The following is a 23,741-nucleotide window of genomic DNA, read 5'->3' as shown; positions in this document are numbered from 1 at the left end:
TTACACTACACAGGGTAGAAAGAAATGTTGGTAATGCTGCTTACAAGCATAAGCAGGCTGAGAGGGATATTATGGGGGAGATAGGCCAGGGAAAAGTAATTTTCTTTTCTAATTCTTCCCTATACTCTTAACTTATAATGCACTTCAGCTTACCTTTCCTCACGAGAAATGTCCACTCCCACAGTATGTATTGGCCCTGACATATTTGACTTGATCATAACAGCAAAATTCTTTATCATAAGCTTCAGTGCACTGCAACCACACATTACATATCTGAAATCCCAAACAAATGCAGTTGATCAGGTAAGCATTACATGGACTTCCTAATATACAGGTAAAGGTATGAAAAACTGGGAACCTACAGAATAAATTTCAAAAATATATAATATATATATATATTATATATATATATATATATATATATATATATATATTATATATATATAATATAAAGAATATATATATATATATATATATATATATATAGATATATATAGATATATATATATATATATATATATATATAGATATATGATATATATATATAGATATATATATATATAATATATATATATCTATATATATAAATATATATATATATATGTTGCTCAATCAAATACTGGACAAGTAAGATACGCTAAATAATTTTTAAACTGAGCAGCTATATGGTACTGACAATGAGTAGAGCCTAATATAGGGGAAAACCATGAAGTTAATAAATTTCAGTAACTCCCAACAATGATTACATTTTAACTTACGTTTCATGTTTGCTCTGCAAAAGAGAGCTAACCGGTGGAAGTAATGCTGTTAACAAGTCTAAATTCCATATTGATCTGAAAAAAAATAATTGAATTTTTTAATTTTCTCAGTCAATGTCTTGAGTTTAAACTGCAGTTCTCTAAGAGAAATGTAAATATGCAACTGGTTCAGAAGTAGTATTCATCCATTCTTTTGTAATATGGTAATTTAGATGAACAAGTTCTTTATCACATAAAAATAAAGTGAAAGATACCTTATGCAAGTTACCACTTAGGCATGGACTACAGTTACAGTACTCGTAAATGCTGTCCTAAAAACATGTTATACCTATTCCTTTAAGTTTCAGAAAGTGCCTGCAAATAGATAGCCTCAATACTTCTGCATTTTAGATGTATAGTTCTTTCTTATGAGGGAAGATTGTCTCTTAACTTTTATCTTATTCTGCACTTACCAAAATTCTCAACACAGTAATCTGTCCTAAGGCTCTTTGCAGCATCCCTTGGCCACAACTGCACTGCTTTATGCTATTTACTTTTTATCACCAACTTATTTACCACCAACTTATTTACCATGTTCCAATTTTCACATCTTACTTAAGAACAAAGTCTAAGGGCTACCCATTTGACTACACGTATAGATATATGACTCAATTATTTTATTAATTTGTAAAAGTAATAAACATTTGAAAAGTTATAAAATTCAAAATGTGTACATTTTTGCAGACCTATAACTTAGGTACAGCCATTTCATGGGTTCCAAGTATTTACATAGCAACACAGCAAAGCTCAAAAATTTACCCTCTTACTAAGTGCTCAAAATAAAAAAGTAACTGGTTAAATTCAGTGTCACAATACCATTAAGTTTATCCCAATATTTTTAATGAGTGACTACCAAGTTTTTGTTTCCATTTGCATTCAAATAAAAGCATCAATATGAAATGCTGTATTTCAGATTCTTTTACTTGGTGAGATGAAACACAAATACAATACCACAGGGGTCTATTCAAACCTACACTAGCTAAATACATAGCACAGCTAAAAGTTTACTTACGGCCGTAAATTAATGATGCCTAGCAGATCAACGAGGAGAGCTTGATCACCCAGATTAAGGGCATGGTCTACAGCAGTTTTCAAGTCTTTAGTCTGCCATAGTTTATGGGTGACCTGAAGACCTCTGGATCGAGCAGATAAAACAGACATCATGGATGTGTGACCACTTATGATACTAGAAAGCACCTCCTGTTCAGACATCTCAGTACCACTGATGCCTGTTAAACCACCTTTTCCATTGAGTCCCAATCCACTGAGCTTATTCTGCATAAAAAAATTGAATATTACAAACAATTCTTCCATTCATACAAATTATTTCAAATATTTGTGAGCATTTTATACTAAAAACACAACTGTACTCTGAATTACCCAAATAACACAGGAGAACAGTACTAAGCTCTAACAAGAAATGGAATGTTTAAATTAGTAACCAACTTCATACTGCCACTGCATAACAAATCGTAAATATACACCTGTAGATCACTGTAAACTGTGAATGCAACTTGATCAATATCATGCATTTATCTGGAGTTGGATGTTCTACAATAAAAGTCTGTGAAATGAAGTGCTGCAATCACTAGAATACTATTTGTTTTACATATTGCATTTCTAACTGAAAGAAAACAAACGAAAGGCCCTAACCGGCAAAAAGTCATCAAAGTTGATGGTATCCTTTTCTGCTGGCATTCCTGTGATGGAATAGTCAATTTCTTTAACTGGGGCTCCCATATAAATAATATCAGTACTCTGAGTCTCGAAGGGTCTGGGCGTTGGTTTAACCAACATGGGTCGATCCATAGGCTTGTAAGAGAGGTCTGATTTAGACGATGCCTGTGAACGACTTGAATTTGATAATTCTGGGCGAGTAAGCTGTGGCAAACTTGGAGCAGAATCATGATAAGCTGGGGAGGTGGAAGCTGGGCCAGGCGATGATGACTGGCGCACAAGATGTGGCTCGGACGGACTGTGCCTTATGATGTACCTGTGAAATAAAAAATAATTAATTCAATCGCTGTTAAACAGAATAATACACTATAAAAACTAATGTACACTTTAGAAGCCAACCAAGCTAAAGGCAGGAAAAGATGACTTCATGTAATGATTATGTAATATATTACTAGGAAAAGTGGAACTGCAGTTTTTACCAAATTTGATCTAAAGTACAATATACAACTATAAACCAAGGCTAGTGTTCAAGACTTCTTTTCAGTCAGGAACACTTAATTTCCAGCAAAGGACCAAAAGTCTCTACAAGTATAAATGTGACATAAATGCATTTCAACTTGAATAAATACTTCTTGCCTACTTTTATCATAAGACTGCAAAAACATTAGGTTTTGAGCATACACATTTTCCTAAATGAAGAGCTTAACAAGTCCATTACATAAATATCCTTCACAAGTGAAACATAAATAATAAAATTTGTCCTTCATTTGAAAAATTCCTGAAGCATTTCCTACAATGTACAGATAGGTAGTAAGGTACGTTTACAATGCAAAAGTGTAACCTGGAATGTATGCATTCTAAAACACCAAAAGCATTTTTAGCATTGAACTTATGTATTGCAGTTCTGAATTTTACAGAGGTTGGGAAACTTTAATTAAATGACTTAACTGCGTGTACTATATCCTGGAGTTGGTTAATTGTTTTGGTAAGAAGGAACAAGCTTTAATTCTAAGACTTAGTAATAAAAATAAGTGCCCACTGCCTATCTATCAAATTTTGTTCACAATAAGTTCATGTTTTTCATTTCTTTATACTACTTTCCATTTTAATATTTTCTCTAAGAGTACAAAAAATTTAAGTAAAGTGTTCTATGCTAAATATAGTACCATGTATTTTCAGAAAGGGAAAACTTCCTCAGATATATAAAACTTGTCGTTTGTGTAACTCGTGCAGAAACCTTACCTTAGGTTGAAGGTACATGAAAATTATTGTTACAGGCGATACCGTTAAAAGCAAATAAATATACTTCTATACCTCTTGACAAATGGATTTAGTCTCAAGTGGATACATTTCAGGAGTTTGTGTCTAATTCTACGCAGTACATAAAGTTCTGATTAGAGTACAACATGTATCTCTGAAACCCAAAGAGGCTAAAAGAGGGGTTTTCCTTGGATCACTCATTTAAAATAAGAATTGTCATCCACATGCAATGATAGCACATGGACCGATTTAGTGTGAAAGTCACCCAGGGATCTACAAGTACTATACCTATTAGGATCTGGTTGGTAGGGTGAATTTGAAGGTTCTCGGGGATCCCGCCGACTTTCTGACACAGCACGAGCTCTGTATGGCTGATTGACATTGGGACTTGTATTGCCACTCAAAGAATAGTCCCTGGAACAAGTGAGGGGTAAATATTTTTCAGTTTCAGATTAAAATACTTTATCATCATGAATCAGATGAGAAGGCGAAGAGTGAACGGAAGACTTGGAGATAAAAATTACATACAGCATGCAACTTTACTATAACTGAAAGTTCTCAAAATGATGGGTAGAAAATAAAGGAGAGTTACCAGTAAACATGACTAAAACAGTTTGGGGAAATATGTTTCCTGAGACACAAAGCGATCCATTGTTGAAAACCCCCTGAAAACAACTCTAGAATGAACATGTTGAAGCTACAGATAACACATCATAACTATGTATTGGTAAACCCGAATATGAAATTTCTAGAAAAAAAAAAATTATACATACCCACCACTTTTACATAGACTATTCATGCGTTTGTACAAATCGCAGACATTTTATGCTAAAAAGTAGTCCAGCTAACTACTGATATACAGTATATGAGAAACAGGTTCCAAAGGCTCTCTAATGGCAACTGGATCACTTACTGTACTATTTGACCGAGTTATACAGGAACAGATATGCCATCTTCCAGTTTAGGTACCTTGCAAATGAAGTTACCCACAATTGATACTTCCTCTTGCAACTTATCAAGAAAAAATTCACCCCAATACTTAATATTAGTTGGGAACCATAGTACATGGAAGGTATTTATAGAGAACCATCCAAAGATAGAGAATACACATTTTATTGAAAATACTCACTATGAAATGACAATGAATGCTTAAACATCAATGAGGCAAGAAAAGAAATACAATCACTGAACCACTCTGACACCAAAGGACCTATGGAACTTGCAGCACATGCACTATATGCAATGGTAGTCAGCAGGAATTCTAATGTTGCTTCTTACTTCTTAGCATGCAGTATCTGGGATTTGCCCAGATGCAACTACGTATAGACTGTGTAAAAGTAACGGGTTTGTAAAAAAAACTCACTCCCAAGGTATTTGGCATTTGGGATAAAGCATACCTGCTCCAAAATAATGTCTTAACTTGTTTCTTTCACACATCAAAAATATTTAATTTTGAATGAAAAAATTACCAGGGATATATTGAAGCAAAAGAATGGTCAATTGTCATCAAGAACAGAAATGAATCTAACTAAGATAGCAAATACAATTTAATAAAACATTCATATTGAAGGTAATTGTTATGCTTCACTTTAGTTTATGTAGTATTTTCAGTTTTCAAAATTTTCTATTCAACCCTCATGCACCATAAAAATTACCCCTGCTCTGATTACAGATACAGAGCACACGCACAAAGCTCTGGTTAATGTACAGTAAATAATGCCTATCCTTATCCATTTATCTGTGATCTTCATCTTGCTTTCAATACAAGTCTTTATATTATAGACTCTTTCAGTAAACCACACTATCAGTCTTGACATAAAAGTCTTATTGCATGCAAAAACTTAAAAGGTTACACAATTGTCATTTAAAAAAAAACCACGAGCGTGCAAAAACAGGCTTTCACATGCAATAATGCTTCAAACAAAAATATGCAATATGCTTCACAACAAATACCATACAAATCATGCAGGCCTCCACCCAAGTGTAATGATAATTATATTGAAAATCAAACAACTCAACATATCTGCAGTATTTCAGATCAATACACATTATGTGATGGTATTTTAAATTTAATCTAGAATCTTCAAAGCATGCAAATAAACAAATATTTTGTAATTTCCATCTAATTGCACAACTTTACGTAGAATTTCATTGTCAACTGAAGCATAAATATGCACAATTGCAAATTACAAATATAACTAATACTCGCATCAAAGTGAACAGTTTAAATTTCCTACAGCAATCCTAAAATGCTCATTATTAATAACAATATTCGTAAAACATGATAACATCCAGTGATGTAGAATCACGATGATACCATGAACTAAGAGAAAACCTAACCAAAGTCCCACATGTCATGTTATACACATAACAAAATAAAACAAAAAATAAAGAACTTTTCTATCATTGGTTTAATGACAGCATGCAAAACAAGCTTCAATGCCTTTCTTGTTACCTACAGTTAATATATAATACAACTGCAAACGATAGTTTCTATCGGAGCACAGAGGATGTTCATTACAGAAGACAATCACCAAGATGTACAAATGTACAACTACTGTATGCCAAAACAAAACCAACAGTTTCAGGGTTTCAGTCTTCATGCCTATGGACACATCCTTACATCTCAGCCTCTTTTGTCCAGTAATTAACAAATTTGTAAATGAGAAAATCTAGCAGTAAATCATCAAGACTAAACCTATATCTTCACCATCTTCTTGAAATCCACAGACAATCATCTACATAAATACCTTGTCACTACCTATATGACTACTTTTTATCTACCACCTGAAGTGCCCTGTGTAATGCTACATTAACAGTCAGCACTGCAGCAAATTTTATAATAAAAAGCTTCTAAAAAATATCAATTTTCCAGTGGTAAAATACCATCATCTTTTTAAAATAATATTTACTTTTCAATACAAAGTTATTACTTATATAATATAGTCCATTTTGTGTATCACATGAAGTTCCAGACACAAATCTTCAATGGGCAAATGAAGGTCAGCCGCAACCAGCAGCCTAATGCATGTGCATCTGGTAAGTCGGATTGGGAGCTGCCACTTTGATTGTAAGTAACGGGGTTGTTGGAAAAATAAACTTTCTTTGTACAAGTACAAAATTATTTCACTGGAAACCCAATACTCCAACTATTGTCCAATTAGCAAATTAGGTGGAAGGAAGCTGAACTCCTGACACCCCAGCATAGGTGATAGATACATGTAAGGTCTGATTGAGAGCTCTTGGAATGAAGATATGTAAGAAAACACCACAGCTCAAAAAAACAGAATTCATGTGCCAAGTTGAGCCTGTCAGTGGAGAAAAGTACAGTAATTGCATGACAATCTGGAAGTTCCAGAAGCATAAGAACTTACCTATTCTGTAAGGTATTGTGGTAGGTTACCTTGGAAAATCTATGCTACCAGGAAGTATGCCATCATAAAAGATGTATGATTAAGGATTCCCCACAATCAAGTTACTGATCAACAAAGACAAAGCCTGTCCAGCTACAACTACTGAACCTTGAGGTTACTGCTGTACGTTGCTGGTTAGTACAACGCATACCAAAAAAATGATAGTATAGTTGAATGCCTTGAAAAACTAAACAAAATTCTAATGCTTGTAAAAAATGCAGCTTCAAAGAAAAAGTACTTTTAGTACATTTTTTGGTAAACTACCTATGAAACAGCAATGACAATCCTCGTCCAGTATGATGACACAAAATTAAGCTAAACTGAAGTTTTTAGATGTAAATTTTATGAATACATATTGCAAAATGAAAAGGAGAATGGTATACCATAATTATAACAAAATGAAATATCAGTGATAAGGTGGCAAATTAAAGCAATCTTGAAAATAACCCAAAACGACTGAGGATCTGCGTGAACTGTTAACCACTCAGCAGACAAGAAGTGAGAAATGTAGCCACGGGGGAATCACATATGCAAGCGCTAAGCTCCTGAAGACCGTCTTGGATTTCATACAATTTACTAAATGGACTATATCATAAGTGATGGTATGTAGAGAAATAAAACTGATTCATGTATCAAACATACAGTATAAGTGAGAAACCTAAGGCACTGTTGTGCCCATACATGAATACTCATTTTATGATTGAGAATAAAACACAAAATCAGATGCTTCATTACATGAGCTCAAAGAATGTTTCTGTGCAAAAGGCATTATTAAATGGATAGGTTTGAAATTTTCTCTCACAAAAAAAAATTAACATTAATGTACTTGTAACTTTTCTGTGACATATAAGCTACTGCAACTATCATGAATATTAGATACAAAGTGCTTAATTCTGTTATGTTCTTGGGACAAAGAGACTGGACATAAGAGAAGTCAAAAGACCTCACTGGCTAGGGACAGCAAAAAACAGGGTACCTGTGAGGTGAAGAACAGGCAGACTGTTCCTGCGATGAGCCACGACGCTCATAAAGGCTTGGAAAGCTTGTTGACTGAGATGGAGAAGTTGGTGCTTGATTATTTCCACCTTCGTACCTAACCATAAATAAACTTTTGTTACAGTCCACAAGAACACATTTCTGTAGGTGTCTTCTTGGTTCCTCTCTGTGCTGATAAGTTTACATTCACAAAATCAAACAAATACATAAAAAATAAAATAAAATGCCATTTGTCTGGTCATACACTTCTTATTAGTGTATTTAATCTGTTAACTTCAGTAATTACATCAAACCTGAACTTACACTCAAGATGTTTACATAGAAAAAAATAATTAGAAGAAAATTAAGCAAGTCTACATTCTTGGTCTTCAAATATCTGGCACAATTCCCTTTTGTTTACTTTATAAAAGAAGAGTAATGGTAGTCTGCAGGTAACCAGCTTACTTCTGTGTAGTCTGACCAGCTACCTGTGAGTAATTAACAAGACTGGGAGGTAGGATCGTAATGGATTGATCTCTATTAAAAGTAATGGGTTTACATCAAGTAATCATTTTTTTAAAAATTGTTTACCACAAACCCAATGCTTACAATTACTACAAATCACAATTTAGGTGTTCCCACCACAGTTGTGATACCCCTGAATTTCCTAACTGGGACTAGTTGATCTGATTTGTGCACATTCACCTGACATGACAAGACTGCATCCACATTAACTCTGCATCTGCTTTGTCCGTTGGTAATTGAAATTTATTTGACATATCCAAGAGATAAAAAAGGGGAAGGAAAGAATTAATACTAGCTAAAAAATGACAACCCAAAAGCAACAAAACCCTTACACTCAGCTAAGATATCCTTGTGGTAGAATTAACAAATTTATTTTAACACCCAAATATGAAGAAATCAATTAAAAAACTGAAGTGATTTATGATTAAAATGCTTTACAGCAATCCAGGAAATTCCTGGAAAATAAACAGACAACATTACAGATATATAAAAAGTGAGACAATTAACTGCTAAGGACACAGGGACCCATATGCTCATGGACAAGGTTACCATCACTCTTCTCATCTATTGAACAAAAAAATGGGAGTCTCCAGAGCATCAAAGATTATGAAAGCAAACTCATAATAAGTGTTGGGTTGGCTGTCATACAAATTATCACCTCAACTCAACTTACTGAATACGACCGAGTCAGGAAAAATCAAATTCATACTTTGCACTGAACAAAATATAATACAGTAAGCATGCTAGACACATTGGATGTTGAAATAAATCTGACTGATGCTGGCCAATGTAAGCCCTTTATGAGTGGGTTCTTTGATTCAAGGGTATAATTAGCCAATCATGTGTTTGTCTACCTTGTAAAGAGCCTGTTCTTTATATCAAAATGTAAACTTTTTTGTTGGTGCTTATGCAAGGACACTAAAACCTTAATCAAACAAACATATAGCATTTGTTATTTATGTGCGAATCTTTGAGTGCATTTCATTGTGCTACCTTCTCTCTTGCATATGAAGAAATCTAAAATAAAAGTACTGCCAGATTCTTATTAATAATGAACATCTTTAAATTGTGGGCTTTATAAAGGAAGATATGCATCACCACAAATTTGTGGATAACACACCAATACAAACATTACAAAAGCTACGATGTACAAGTAATAAAAAATAAACTGAGGTCATATACTGTAAATGCCAATTTGATGACCTACACTCCAATATTAATGACAGCATTTCAAGCTGTTACATTTATCAAAAAAATATACTAATGAAATGATGCAAAACAAGAGAGAAAGAAATGAATGACATAAATTTTCACATAACAGCTGAATACTTTATGTACCATAATTTGGGGGTAACCTACATATTTACTTTCCTCTAACTTGTAAAGTAAGGATGACATTGGTGCTAGCATTGCATCAAAGCAATTTTTGTTCAAGTAAGATATTCAAGGTTCCAATGGAAACATTTAAATCATATTAAAATTTTAGTCTACACAGCACAGTTTTACGCTATACCATACTCATTAAAGACCATACCAAGTGACAGACAAAAGCTTTGTGCCCTTAATATCATGCTTCAGTAGTGGTACATTGTATGAAAAAATAAAATAAAAATGTACATGAATTGTGGAAAGGTAATAATTTTAATACATTGCTGAAATTCATTCAAGAAAGCAAAACGATCACTCTTCAATATCTCAATATGGGCCCTAACAATATACATTATATAGTATAATATACTTGATGCATATGCATGTGTGCTTTGTGTATTCATGTATGAAAGCACAGTCTTGAAAATCCAGATTATTCTTAGAAAAAGTTTACTCTGAGGCAACCATGTCTTTGAAAACTGCAAAGAATTTACAAAATAAATTGTAATGACTCATTAAGGGCATTTTTTAAACAACAAAGGTAATTTAATATTCCACGAATTTTAAACGATAAGCTAGTACAGACAAAATATCTCTATACGGTCCCAAAAAATGGTTTTGTTCATCACAAACCTATCATTTATCTACAGCCCACATTAACATCATCAAATGCCCAAACCATGTGCCGGTCAGAATTACGTAGTGTTACTCATATAGCAGTTCACAGCAAATACCTGCCACACTTTTTTGTGGTCTGCAAGCATTGTTCACAGCTTTGCAGAGTGCCACAGACAAGAATTTCATGATCGCATTCCCAATCAAGCTTACCGAGTCTATATTTCATATTCATTTCCATCTCCAGTACTCATATTTTTCTTAAATCTCTTCAACTGTATACATGCTGGAATTTATAATTGTGTTTCCCCCCCATTTGACTGACTTTAACTGTCATTCAAGAAACAACAGTGCATTTCTGATAAATTGCCAGGTTACACCTTTCACACCTTTATGTCCAACATTAACAAGTACCCTCATTTGGTGTGTCATGTGCATTAGGGAAAGGTGTGTACGTATATTATCTGTCCCTTGGCTCTTTGTGCCAAAGGGCAATAGTCCTCTCCTATGTCAAGTACTTGCTCTGAATAAGTGGTTCTAGGTGATGCAAACATAGTCTACAACCAATCTCCTTCTGTGTGTATTTCAGACAAGACTGCATGGTCTGGGACAATCATACCATGAATGTGGGCTGCATGAGAGCAATGGATTTATGTGTGGCTAGTTCTTTGTCAAACGGGATATAGTTAGGTGTAAAAATTCTGTACAAGTGTACAACCAATAAGTAACTCAGAGGTATAAATATAAAATAAAACTGCAAGATCAAAGACTGCAATTTTTGATGCAAGAGATAAAGGCACTCAGAAGAAACAATAAACAAAAAATACACACCACCATATCCAGTATATGCAAATGGAAGAACTGCAAATATACAGTGTTTCAAGAAAATAGGATATTACCATCTTAAAAAGCAATGTTGTCTTGAGTTCATTTTAAAAGACCAATATAGAGCAAAAAATATTATACTCCCTACATTTTACTTACCATCTAATCTACACAGTTTTGCACTAATAAAACTATGATCTACAAAATGCAAATCCTACAAAACTATCAACATCCTCACCAATATGATGGGCTGGATGATGTAAGCCATAGAAAAGGATAATGAAAATTAGTAAAACAGTTCTTGATGAAGAAGGTTGACTAGCCATAACTACTCCCATTCAAAAGTGACAAAATGCTTTTAAATTCTACATCTGTTAAGCTTTTGCTCCACTTCTTATAATACTCAAAATGAGTATCTAATCACTATTCTCCAAATAAAGCTACAATTACAAGTCTGCTTTTAAATACCTTGGTGTAACAGTTTCCCTGGGTGTTGCTATCGGTCGTGGCAGATGAGACACTACGTGAGCAGAGCCTCTTCTGCCTGGCTCAGGACTACTTGCCCGAACTACAGAAGCTGGAGGAGGAACTGCTCGCATGGGTTCTGGTTTTATGACATCAGGACTCGTCATTACTTGTGGCACCATGGGATCTATAGAAGAAAAGTCACAAAAGACACCACAATTAACCTTGGATGATGGTGTTAACGGTCACAGCATTCACTACTTATGATACAATATTATGCAACATAAGGAAACATACATTATTTGTCTTTTAATATAGGTAAGTAAATTATATGAATTTATAAAACAATATACTTGTATGTCTCCACACTATACTAGTCAATTTATTTTTCACTAAAATACCAGAGTTATGGTGACACTCTTTGGTGCTATTAAAGTACATCACAAAACCTAACTACCAAAGCAATAAATTACTGAGTATGTTGAACCTGCAACTGCAACCACCTTAAAAACCACTTGCTCTCTGGAAAATTACATACTGAAAATTTTCAACAATAATATTTAGGAAAGGAAAGATACTGATGCATCAGCATAAAAGTACATAACACTTCTAATGGGAAATTAAACAATTCACAGGAACAATCAAGGCCTATATGTGCACCTTGAAAAAATCTCATAATACAAGCATTAACATATCATTCAAGTTGCCAACTGACTATATGTAATCTAAAAGGTCAACAGCCCAGCTGTAATATTCATCACAATATGTGAAACAAAGAGTAACAGATAAATCCACTGTCTATCTGTAATATTCATACAAATGTGTTCCAAAAAGCAAGTGATAATTCAAAGGAGCCAGCTGATACCTCGGCTAAAGAAATTGAAAAATCTAAAATTTTGATATTTTTCTCTGGTTTAAAATGGAATATGTAACATGAATTAATACTTATTTCAAAATTCTTGCCGTTTTGTTGTAATGGGAGGTTTTTTGCAGCCATACCACTAAACATACATATAATTTGCATTTGGTCAGTATAATATAGTGCGTCCTCGACTTACAGAGGGAGATCTGTTCCAGCATTGTGCTTTAAGTTGATTTCCTGCTTTAAGTTGGTTTTTTGCCGTTAACGGCGCTTTAACACTGCTCACGGTGCCATGACTTGATGTTGCACCAAGTTACAGCACCGTAATATTAATTTGATGGTAAAATGCACTTACAATACCATAACTTGATGCAACATCAAGTTATGGCACTGTAAAGTGGCGTTAATGGCACTGAAAGAGCGCCGCAAGATCGAATTGTCGTAGGTGGGTGGTGCCGTAAGTCAAGGACACACTGTATTAAGATAAGAAAAAGAAAAACTAAATATTCTACTAAAAAGTATCATAAAAACTGACTAACAGCAATCTTTTCCCATTCATGCAAGAGGCCAATCCCTGGAATAACATAAGTAAGGTCAGTAGCCTTGAAACCATGGACAAGCTGCCGTAAGATTACTATATGTCCTATAATATACGACCTCAGACGATTATTTTCCCATCATTTTTGTATCATGTTAATTCCGCTCATATTGAGTCATTAAATCTAGGGAGAATAAGGGTTAGTAATTTTCAGAATAGTAATAGCAAAATATACGCATTGGTTTTTGTACTAATATTGACATATGCAATGTCTTTATTCCTGTTATAAATAATATACCAATATACAGTACATGCAAATTATCCCCCCCAAAACCTAGCCAGCCCAATTAATAAGTCAGTTATTTATGTCTTATATTCACCGTATTATGCGCACCATAAAAACTTTAATCCAAAAAACTAGTCTAATGTCTGATTTGCTGAAGTGTTTTATGTCTATGTGTCAAAGTCTGTTACCTTTAAAAATATCAACATAAAGAAAAGATACAATAAAACTTGAAGACAGCACAGCTGAGAGGAAAAATTTTAAATGACAAAAACATATACTTTACCCAGTTCCTTTTCTACTTTAATAGAAATCTACTTGCATATATGTAGTACCGTTTATTATAAACATATTTACAAAATAAACAATCGTGTAAATAAATAACTAAAGCATACTTAAATATGCTGTAATCTGAGAACATTTTCTTTTTTTCACTAACAATATCAAAGCAATGAAAGTAATTACAATTCAACTGAAAGTTCTTTGGTTTGCATCCCATACAGGTAAGACAAAATGGTTCATACTGAATTAAACTGAGTCATGGGTTTGTCATATGCTTCCAAAGCAATCAAAGGATCATAGCTCATTTGTAACTTGTTTGGGCTCTAGGTTAATTTTGAACTGAACTATTTTTATTATTGTACGAAGAAAGAATAAAAATTTCAGCTTATGAAGGTGGGCTCTGAAAAATTATTTAACATAAAAGTCAATGACATTTATATTCAACAAAACAGAAAAGTTTATTAACAATTTTATGTATACATGCATTATATAATAAACATACATATTACTTTCACAGTTTATGTACTATATTGCCCAAGAGCTGTGACTATAAGTGGTTTCTAGTGCCAAGTGCCATGTGAAAAGTGTAATTTGAATCTTAAGCCTAATTTGAAGTCCATGCGAAGAAATTTAATTTCTTTGCTACTTTTGAAGTGCAGTTGGGGCATCAGAAATGTTTCTGGCATTCACCTTGCATCATTTGAAAATGTAAATCACTAGCTTTAACTAGGATTAAACAGTAAATTATTTATCTTTGGCCTGTGAATATATCACATAGTAAGGAAACCATGTATACAGACATCTCCTAAAAGCAGTAAGGGGGGGAGGGGGGTGCCCCAGCAAACAGCAGTTAAAAGAATACTAGTCCTTATGCTTAGCCTATGCTAGGCTACTCCAGAATCTTATTCTAACCTTGCAATTCACTTAACTGCCCCATACCCACACACATTTGGCAAATAAAGCAATGACAATAAAGAATAAAAAATAAGTATATTTAATTTATATTAAATTAGTGAATGTCTCTGTGAAAATTTCACGGCTTAAACTAACCTGATAAGAGATATCAGGGACTAAGGCTCTAGTCTGGCCTAAAGTTAAGAGACAGACTCGGAGAAGTGTTGTGTTAACATTTTAATATAAAAATGCAGTCATAGATTATTCTCAAGTATAAAGCAATGTATAAAAAAAAAAAAAAAAAAAAAAAAAATGGTGAACAGTGTATTAATTTATGGTGGTTGTTTGTGAGAACATTCCTGCCTACAAAACTCAATTTTATGTGAGTCAAGCAGCCAAGCGGAATACAAGTAAACTGGGACATTAATCTCACAATTCAGATGAGGATATTTTAAAACATGTCAACTGAAAACATGGCATGTTTATAAATCTAGGATTGGCAATTAACAGTTGTTGCGCATACGGTGTAATAGCACTGTACAATAGAGAAGTATCCTTTTTATCTCTCTCTTCATATCACAATTGGGTTCATTTGCCATAAACAGAAAATGAACTAAAACTAAGCTAACTGATTTTGAGATATAAATTTTGCATACACCTCTTCAGCACTGCTCTGAATTGTGTAATACTTGTCCTAATTTACTAATTCTCCACCCAGGTCAGCCTCCTCTCCCCACAAACATCTTCAAATTTAAGGCAAGATATGCAGAACACTTTTTACAGTTTAATTTAATTTTTTAAACATGATAATAGCCTATTACTAAAAATGCCAGCTAGGATACTCTAGATTATGGATCCTCCTATCATTTTCTGGATAAGACTGTTGCAGAGTCATTAAGTGTAGTCAAAGGCACTGTGTGGTTAAGTACAAATTTTATACGAGAGGTGTCACCGTAGCTGAAGATATGCTGGTCATCTATGCAAGGTTGGAAACTTATAACCGAGGCAGACCTTATATACAGCCTGCCTGAATACAAAAATACTAATTCCACAAAGTTGCTAAGGTTGAATAATGTAAGAAGTATCTATGTTAAAATTTGGTAATGAGAACTATGGTATCAAAAAGCTTTGTTAAAATTTTGTAATGAGAACTATAGTATTAAAAAGCTTAATGATCTCAAAATAAATTATGTTAAAAAGCAGATGTGAAAGCATGAGAGGAATATGCTGAGGTTTAATATCTATTGATATTGATCCAGGCAAGGGTTGCTAATTGTTGAGTCAAAAATTAAACTGCAAGGTATCAAAGATTACCAAAAGGCACCTGTACCGAGTTATATATATCTTAGATTCTATCCTTCTGCTGAAGCAGATACACCAGTTGAAGATAGTCTAACTACGCAAAAGTAGTACAGTAGTATAATGTAGTTTTCACACAGAATGAATAAATTTAAGGTATCAAGATGTGCAAGAGCAAATTGTCAGTCTGCTATAATTCTTTATCTAAAAAACTAAAGGCATAAAATCTACACTTGCAAAACCTCACTTCCTATAATTATTCCTGCTGCAGACAGCTATATAAATACAAAATAATAACCTACATCTTGGAATTGATATTCCTCCTACCTCTTTACCTGTAACTGACACAGAACAATGTTGTCCTCTAAAAACCACTACCAACCTGGCATTCTGCTTTCACATTGTGTCCCCCATGCAACTAGACTGGTTACAAAGCTGAGAACTTCCAATAAGGAATTCAGGAGGCACAAACATGAAGAGGAATTATAACCATGTATAATAAATACATGAGTCTTCTTAACACCCCTATGAAAAGCCTTAATATTATTACATGTAGTATATAATACACTAGAGGCCATAATGATGTTTAAAGCACATTAATCCTATTTGTCAACATGGCAAATCTGAACGCACACTGTTATCTCTTAGTCCTAACACAACCATATTCTGTCCTTTAATTAAAAAATATTACTTATACAGTATATCTCCTTAAACACCACTCACATCATTGATCAGCATTTCCTTTTCACAGGTACTGGTAAAGCAAAGGGCAAAAGGGCATGGGACTACATACCATTATTATTATTAACAGAAGCAGGGGGTTCAGGAAGAGGAGGCGTTCTCTGTACTGCAAGCAAAGAAGAATAAATAAATACCAGTAAATAAACAAAATATGTGACTGACTGGCCATAACTGTACTGCATACTGAATTAAGCTGTTGAACTACACACACGTAATATCTAGATGGGAAATGTGCCTTAGTACTTAAAAGCAGCGCACACTGCCAAAAACCCCATGAAAGGAAAACAAAGGGAAACAATGTATGTATTAATAAGTGGGAAAAGGAAAATACAACAGTCATAAGTAACAAGTTTTCAATTCATAAGAATCATAATGTGCCAAAATTAGCTTGTAGCCTAACAATCTACAAGGTATCTTTCACGAAAAGGTAACTTATGAGGCAAAACTAATTTCTTTCAAATAAACCCGACTCATAAATCAGTAAAAATTTGATGCAAAGTGTGTTACAAAAATATACAATTATATAGGTTGACCTCCCATGTACATTTATAAAATTCTAAAAGATAAAATATCAAATTACACATGTTATAGCCTTATAGCCATAACATGAGAGCTTTTGTAAATAAACAATTCCATATATGTATGTACAGTATTCTTGAAATACGACTTCTTTTATTGAGAGTTTATTTTTTCTATGAAGTGTGTATGGGAATGCTAAATTTAGTCTTCAAAGGCAACTACTTTAAAAAGAGCTGAAAAATTGCAGAGAGAGCATATTGCGGCAGAGAACTTAGCTATAACATATAATTCTGAAAGCAATGCAGTTAATTCTCTTATGCTGTTATAAACTCAAATTTTGGAGTATTATACATACCTAATACAGCATCAACATTGTCAAAACTCATTTAACAATCATACTATATAAAATGCAATGAGTGTCCATATATTTTTTTCTATGTGTAACAGTGTTACAGTCTAGTTATTATGTAAGTGTGCAGAATGAAGGTACAGTACCTTGGTTTGAGCTCCATGACAGTATATAAAATCCTTATGGTAAGGCCTTATGTTGCTAGTATGTATATATATAGATATATACAACACATACACAATACTACTCTTTATACAAGTACAGTATATTATCTACGTAAAAATACGTAGTTTGAGTAATATTTCTAGAATCTCGCAGGACTGGCACAAAAGACCTACTAATGCATTTACATAACAATACGACAGGCACATGTCCAATACATATGAAAAAAAATTACCCCTGACATGAAAGAACTTGCAGATAATTAGATAAATTGTTATTCAGTAAAGACAAAAACATCAAATAAAAAGAAGAAATCATCATAGTACAATTACTGACTTAATCATAGAGATAAAAGTGCGTCAAGTTTTCAAAGTTTCGTTTGTCAACTACGTCGTCATCTGTTCCATAACAGCAATTCGGCACTCTGTGTGCGTAGTCTTTTCCCAAGTATCACGTCAACAGTAAAAACAGGTCTGTAAACTTTGATATAAAAATGGCAAAAAATAAAAATGAAAAATTTTCCAAATAGTGAATCTTACCAATGTCTAATTTTTTGTCAAGGCCCCTTCACTCACCACCATAGCATTATCTAAAAAATTACCAAAATGTATGTCATTTTTGTTTTTAACACTACGTATTCTGTAGTTTATCCATGTGATTTTTCTCTTACAAATAATCTTTATGACCAAATTATTCTGATCTAGTGAAGCCTGTTGGGGATACCACCTTCAATGTGCTGTATACAGTAACTTGTGGGAGAAATCAAAGTTTTTTATAGTGTCCCTTCAGCCCTCTTTAGATCTTTTTCCCAACGTCTCTTGCTAGGTAGTGGTAAACGTAATTTCCATTCCATATTAATCAAAACAATTTTGGGTGGCCTGCTCTATAAGTGTCTAGAAATTTGACTATATACCCCCAAAAGGAAATCCATTCCCATCTGATAAAATAATATTTTGGCGTCGATGACCTAAGTTGTTGTGACGCCATGATATATTTTTGCATCAATCAATCAATCATGGTGGAATAATATTCATCTGTTTTTTGTAATATGAAATTAATATAACACATTTTCTTTTTGTTTAAACTAGCATCCTATATAAGACAACATTCAGATATATTTTGAGTGCACTATTTAGGTACAGGCAGTCCCCGGGTTACGACGGTCTCGGCTTACGACGTTCCGAGGTTACAACGCTTTTCAATTATATTCATCAGAAATTATTTCCAGGGTTACAACACATGTTCCAGGGTTACGACGCATGTTCCAGAGTTACGATACTTACAAATGCTGATCTGGCAGATGAAATATGACACCAAAAATGCAAAATAATCAATATTTAAAGGTTTTTTTGATGAAAAATGCTATAAGAATGCAGTTTACATAGTTCTGAATGCACATAAAGCATTAAAAGTAAGGTTTTTTTAGGATTTTTGACAATGTTCCAGCTTACAACGATTTTCGGCTTACGCGCGTCTCAAGAACGGAACCCCCGTCATAACCCCGGGGACTGCCTGTATATATAAAAGTACAATCTCAAGAACTTCTGCTGTGCTTTTAGAATTCCATTCCAAAATCTTAATAAAAACATAAATGTGCTTGCATAAAAATAATTTGGCATGAATAATAATTATAATAAGAAACTGACATCAACAAAATCATATTTTTTGCAAAGCAGATATTATTTAGTTCACAAAATACTACCAAGATGAAGCCAGAACATAACCCCAAAGATAAAAACTGTGCAGACAACAGCTTTATCCAACAAAGCAGTATATCTATGACCAGGAAACAACGAATACATATAAACTTAATCTGTTCCTGAACATAAAAAAAAGCCTAACAGTGAAGTGGCTGATAAAATGAATGATGCAAATGAGAACTACCACCCGTGAACTTTACCACGAGATGTTCCAGTAAACCACTGTGCAGCTTTTACCTTACTTGGGTGTGATTTTGGAGTGCAGAAAGTGATGTGCCACTCACAGAAAACCATCATTCAAGGACCAAATCTTATGAATATTTTATCACCTTAATTATATATTTTAATTTTAAAAAATTAGTTTTTATTATCATAGGATGCATAAGATATGTCTTCCTTTTGAAGTTCAATGAAAATACAGGCTTCATCCAACCAAGCGTCTGAGGAAATTATTTAATAAATATCCCACATTTCAATCTAACAGTTAAAAGAAAAACATTTCTCGTGCAATCCATTTCTTTTAATCAAAGCATGTAAACAGAAACAAATCTATCTTTAAGCATAATCAAATTATGGTTATACTAAATTTACATTTCATACTGAGGGAGTGATTCACAAAATGACCACTCTGTTACACAAGATTTCCACTAAAATTCAATGTCAAATCTACACACTTTTCATCACCAAATCTACTGATGTCACGAAAACGTCTTGCTAAATCATAGTATATGTGCACCAGATATAGTTGTTTTTAAATTCCCATTAATAACATACAGCACTGCAAGACTGAAGAAATTGCAATCCTACCAGACTTGAATCAGGTAAGAGCCAGATGATTCCCACTGCTCATGCAGTAGTTGAGGTTACTAATGTAACCCCAACTCCTTCATCACTTTTGCATGGGCATCAATTTGATTCATTCACTTCATTTTGCAATCCAGAAGCTAAATTGAAAATGCTTAAACCTAAACTTGAAGAGAACCTACATAGTTTCCTTACCATGATTCATAATGACCCTAATTTTATAATCACTTTTCATTTACATATTATCCTAAATTATTCATGAATTTATAAATATGAAATCAAAATGTTTATAATTGCCCATAGCCTTTACAATCCATCACCAAAATATATGAAGCCGCATTATCATTAGCCGCTAATGATACTGAAGCCTTGCAACCCACTTTTCAATTGATCTGGAGGAAAACCTGTGTGTGACATTAAATTTTAAATGGAAAGAAAAACAAGAAAAGAAAGAGTTAATAGTAAGGAAAATGTCCGTGAAAAAGAGATAAGTAAACCAATAACTGAGTAACTCACACTCCCGTCGCGTTTTGAATATATTATGGTATTCATTTAGGTTATTAATTTGCGGAGGTGGGTCCTCCTCCTGTGGCTCTTCCCCTCCTGTGTCAGATGCTTCTTCAGTCTTCATAGACTCAGCCCTAAACAAAACAAAACACTATCTATAACCACTATAGTAAGGTTTGTCATGCAATATAATTATGCTGAACTGATCTCTTCATATTGAAACAATTTACCTGTATTTCATCCATTCTCTTGCAAAGATTAAAACAAACAATTTTGGCAAAACATCTTATTGTTAACACTTCGGGACCAGACTTCCGTACATAAATATCTAATACTGTAAGTAATTGAAATTCTAACCTCATTTCAAAATAAAAATTGGTTCAGCACGACAGTACATATACATAACCTAATTTTTCTTAACAGCAATACAGCAATTATAACCAATAAATAGAAAATGCATTAAATATCATGCATTTCTTAAGAAAAAAGTACAAAAAATTTTCAAATGGTATTTCCAGTGGTTCCATAACTACTTCAAGATCCTGTGTATACCAAAGCTACAATTAAAAAATAAACATTACTGTACTCACGTGGCTTTTGTGGAATTCTTATCCTTACTAAAGCTTTTTCTTATTGCTGCACCATAACGGAAAGTAGATGAAGTGTCTTGCTGTGCTCCTCCAAACGGCTGCACCCGCTTCAAATCCACAACGTATAATGAGACGTGCACCCCATGGAATCCAGCGCCAATCTGACATTTGCAAATACCATGAGTGAAAAGTTCACCTCAGCTAAATAAAACACTAGAGTAGTACTTTTCTGGACTGCAGTACAACTCAGTTCACCTATTTCAATCCCAACTAAAATTACTCTGAATGAGCGTAATTTAAAAATAAATTCTGATGATAAAGAAAGTAAGTTACCCTTCACTCTTGACACTCCAAATGTAGTGCCCAGTAATGAAAATACTTATTTAAAAGAATAAGATACTTCAGCCAAAAACTTTTTTATGAACTGATAACTAGGGAGAAACTATCAACAAGCAAATAATACTGTTTAAGATCATGACTGATAACACAATGAATGAAAATAAAATAGTAGTTTGAACAATTCTAAAATTGCCATCCTTATGTATGTCACTAGTATTTTAGTAATTATTGCATTGGTCAGATATCTTTAAATCTCTGTCAATAAACAATGTACTATGTCATTAGTATTCTAGTAATTATGGCATTGGTCAGATATCATTAGATGTCTGTCAATAAACAATGTCGGTTTGGTCTTGGCCTGCCACCTTGGTGGCCGCGAGTTCAATTCTCGGGCATTCCATTGAGGGGTCAGAGATGTGTATTTCTGGTGATAGAAGTTCACTCTCGATGTGGTTCGGAAGTCACGTAAAGCCGGTGGTCCCATTGCTGAATAACCACTGGTTCCATGCAACGTAAAAGCACCATACATAGAAACAATAAACAATATCTAACGGCATCATATATACCCGTCAGTTTGGCTTCATATTAATATGTAATAAGAGTATATGACCTACCATATAAGCAACTTGCTTATTAGGTCTTCATTGAGAGAGAGAGGAGAGAGAGGAGAGAGAGAGAGAGAGAGAGAGAGAGAGAGAGAGATGAGAGGAGAGATGAGAGAGAGAGAGAGAGAGAGAGAGAGAGAGAGAGAGAGAGAGAGAGAGAGAGAGAGAGAGAGAGAGAGAGAGAGAGAATTGTGTCATCAGTAGTACAGTTGTGTGTGAATTAATTAGTAGTACAGTTGTGTGTGAATAAATTAAAGACTTTTTAAGCTAGACAAACACCGAGATGTTCGTGGGATTTGATAAAAGAGGTTTCCACTGTTTCATGAATATGCTCCCCAAAACTGTTGAATATCAATTGATAGAGAGAGCAAATATGTATGCCACTCACCAACTGATTGGAAGCAATAGCAATATCCTGGATCTTTCCCCATCCCATAGCTACTGTGTCAAATGTTCGTGCTGGCTCCCAACCATAAACCTTTAGGACATCAGGGGAACCTGCATACAGACAGTCACCATCTGGATGGTACGCTATAGTCCTGTTGAAAATAAAACCATTTAGTAGTGAAATGTTCACTTTATTCCGTGTAAAAATTAATTTAGCTGTATGAGGCTACAACATATCTGGATCACAAAAATTTCACTTCCAACTTCTCACAGTAACACTACAACAATACGTATATGTATAGAGGAAATCAAGACAGAGCCTAGTAAAACCTAACAATAGAAAGCAAATACAGTGCATGAGAAAAATAAAAAGATTCCTGTTAAAAGCGATTCTCTCCCAAACATCTCTATTTGATATGATTAATCTAATAAGAAAAATATGTATACTAATGTAGGTCTTGACCTGCTGCTGTGCTTACCTTATGGGTCCTGTATCAGCATCTGTGGATGAAACTAAGGCAAACTTCTCAAGATCCCAGAAGTTGACAGTTCTATCATGTGACGCTGATGCCAAGAGAAACTCGTGAGGATGAAACTCAACGTCGCTCACTGGTCCCGTATGCTGGCCAAACTCAGTCATCATCTTACCAGCTCGCAGGTCCCACAACTGAAATGCACAATGCTTAATGTTGACAGAGTAACTTGTTAAAAGACTTTTCATTCAATGAGTTCCCCAACATAACCTCATGATGTGCACATAAAACACAATGCATCTGGAGGTAGCCAATTTGCATTTGGAAGTACCCTTTCTTCCCATTCAATGAAAATTTACCTTAACATTGCAGTCTTCTCCAGCTGAAGCAATCCATTGTCCATCAGGTGAAAACTTTAAACTATTGACAGTCAAGTTGTGGCCTTTGTAAGTGAAGATACAACCCTTGCGACGAATATCCCACAGCT

At 34.0% G+C, this 23,741-nt stretch overlaps 1 protein-coding gene across 13 annotated transcripts in view; it reads right to left on the bottom strand.

Moving 5' to 3' along the window:
* Positions 1 to 23,741, bottom strand: part of LOC135208510 (katanin p80 WD40 repeat-containing subunit B1-like) — a 190,059-nt gene that overhangs the window by 6,516 nt on the left and 159,802 nt on the right. For 9 of the 13 annotated variants that reach the window (XM_064240779.1, XM_064240774.1, XM_064240776.1 and 6 more), the window contains 13 exons: positions 23,614 to 23,739; positions 23,261 to 23,448; positions 22,783 to 22,933; positions 21,451 to 21,611; positions 20,870 to 20,994; positions 16,872 to 16,925; positions 11,924 to 12,107; positions 8,124 to 8,240; positions 4,023 to 4,148; positions 2,451 to 2,790; positions 1,810 to 2,072; positions 759 to 833; positions 154 to 273 (listed from right to left, as the gene is read on the bottom strand). In XM_064240779.1, the coding sequence (XP_064096849.1) occupies positions 154 to 273; positions 759 to 833; positions 1,810 to 2,072; positions 2,451 to 2,790; positions 4,023 to 4,148; positions 8,124 to 8,240; positions 11,924 to 12,107; positions 16,872 to 16,925; positions 20,870 to 20,994; positions 21,451 to 21,611; positions 22,783 to 22,933; positions 23,261 to 23,448; positions 23,614 to 23,739 (2,030 nt within the window). The remainder of the gene's footprint in view (positions 1 to 153; positions 274 to 758; positions 834 to 1,809; positions 2,073 to 2,450; positions 2,791 to 4,022; positions 4,149 to 8,123; positions 8,241 to 11,923; positions 12,108 to 16,871; positions 16,926 to 20,869; positions 20,995 to 21,450; positions 21,612 to 22,782; positions 22,934 to 23,260; positions 23,449 to 23,613; positions 23,740 to 23,741) is intronic. The other 4 variants (XM_064240785.1, XM_064240784.1, XM_064240778.1 and 1 more) reach the window with 4 other exon arrangements.

The sequence above is a fragment of the Macrobrachium nipponense genome, chromosome 35 (genome assembly GCF_015104395.2).
Source record: "Macrobrachium nipponense isolate FS-2020 chromosome 35, ASM1510439v2, whole genome shotgun sequence".
Taxonomy (NCBI): Eukaryota; Metazoa; Arthropoda; class Malacostraca; order Decapoda; family Palaemonidae; genus Macrobrachium; species Macrobrachium nipponense.
Note: the sequence above shows the minus strand (reverse complement) of the source record. Positions and strands in the feature narration are given on the sequence as shown.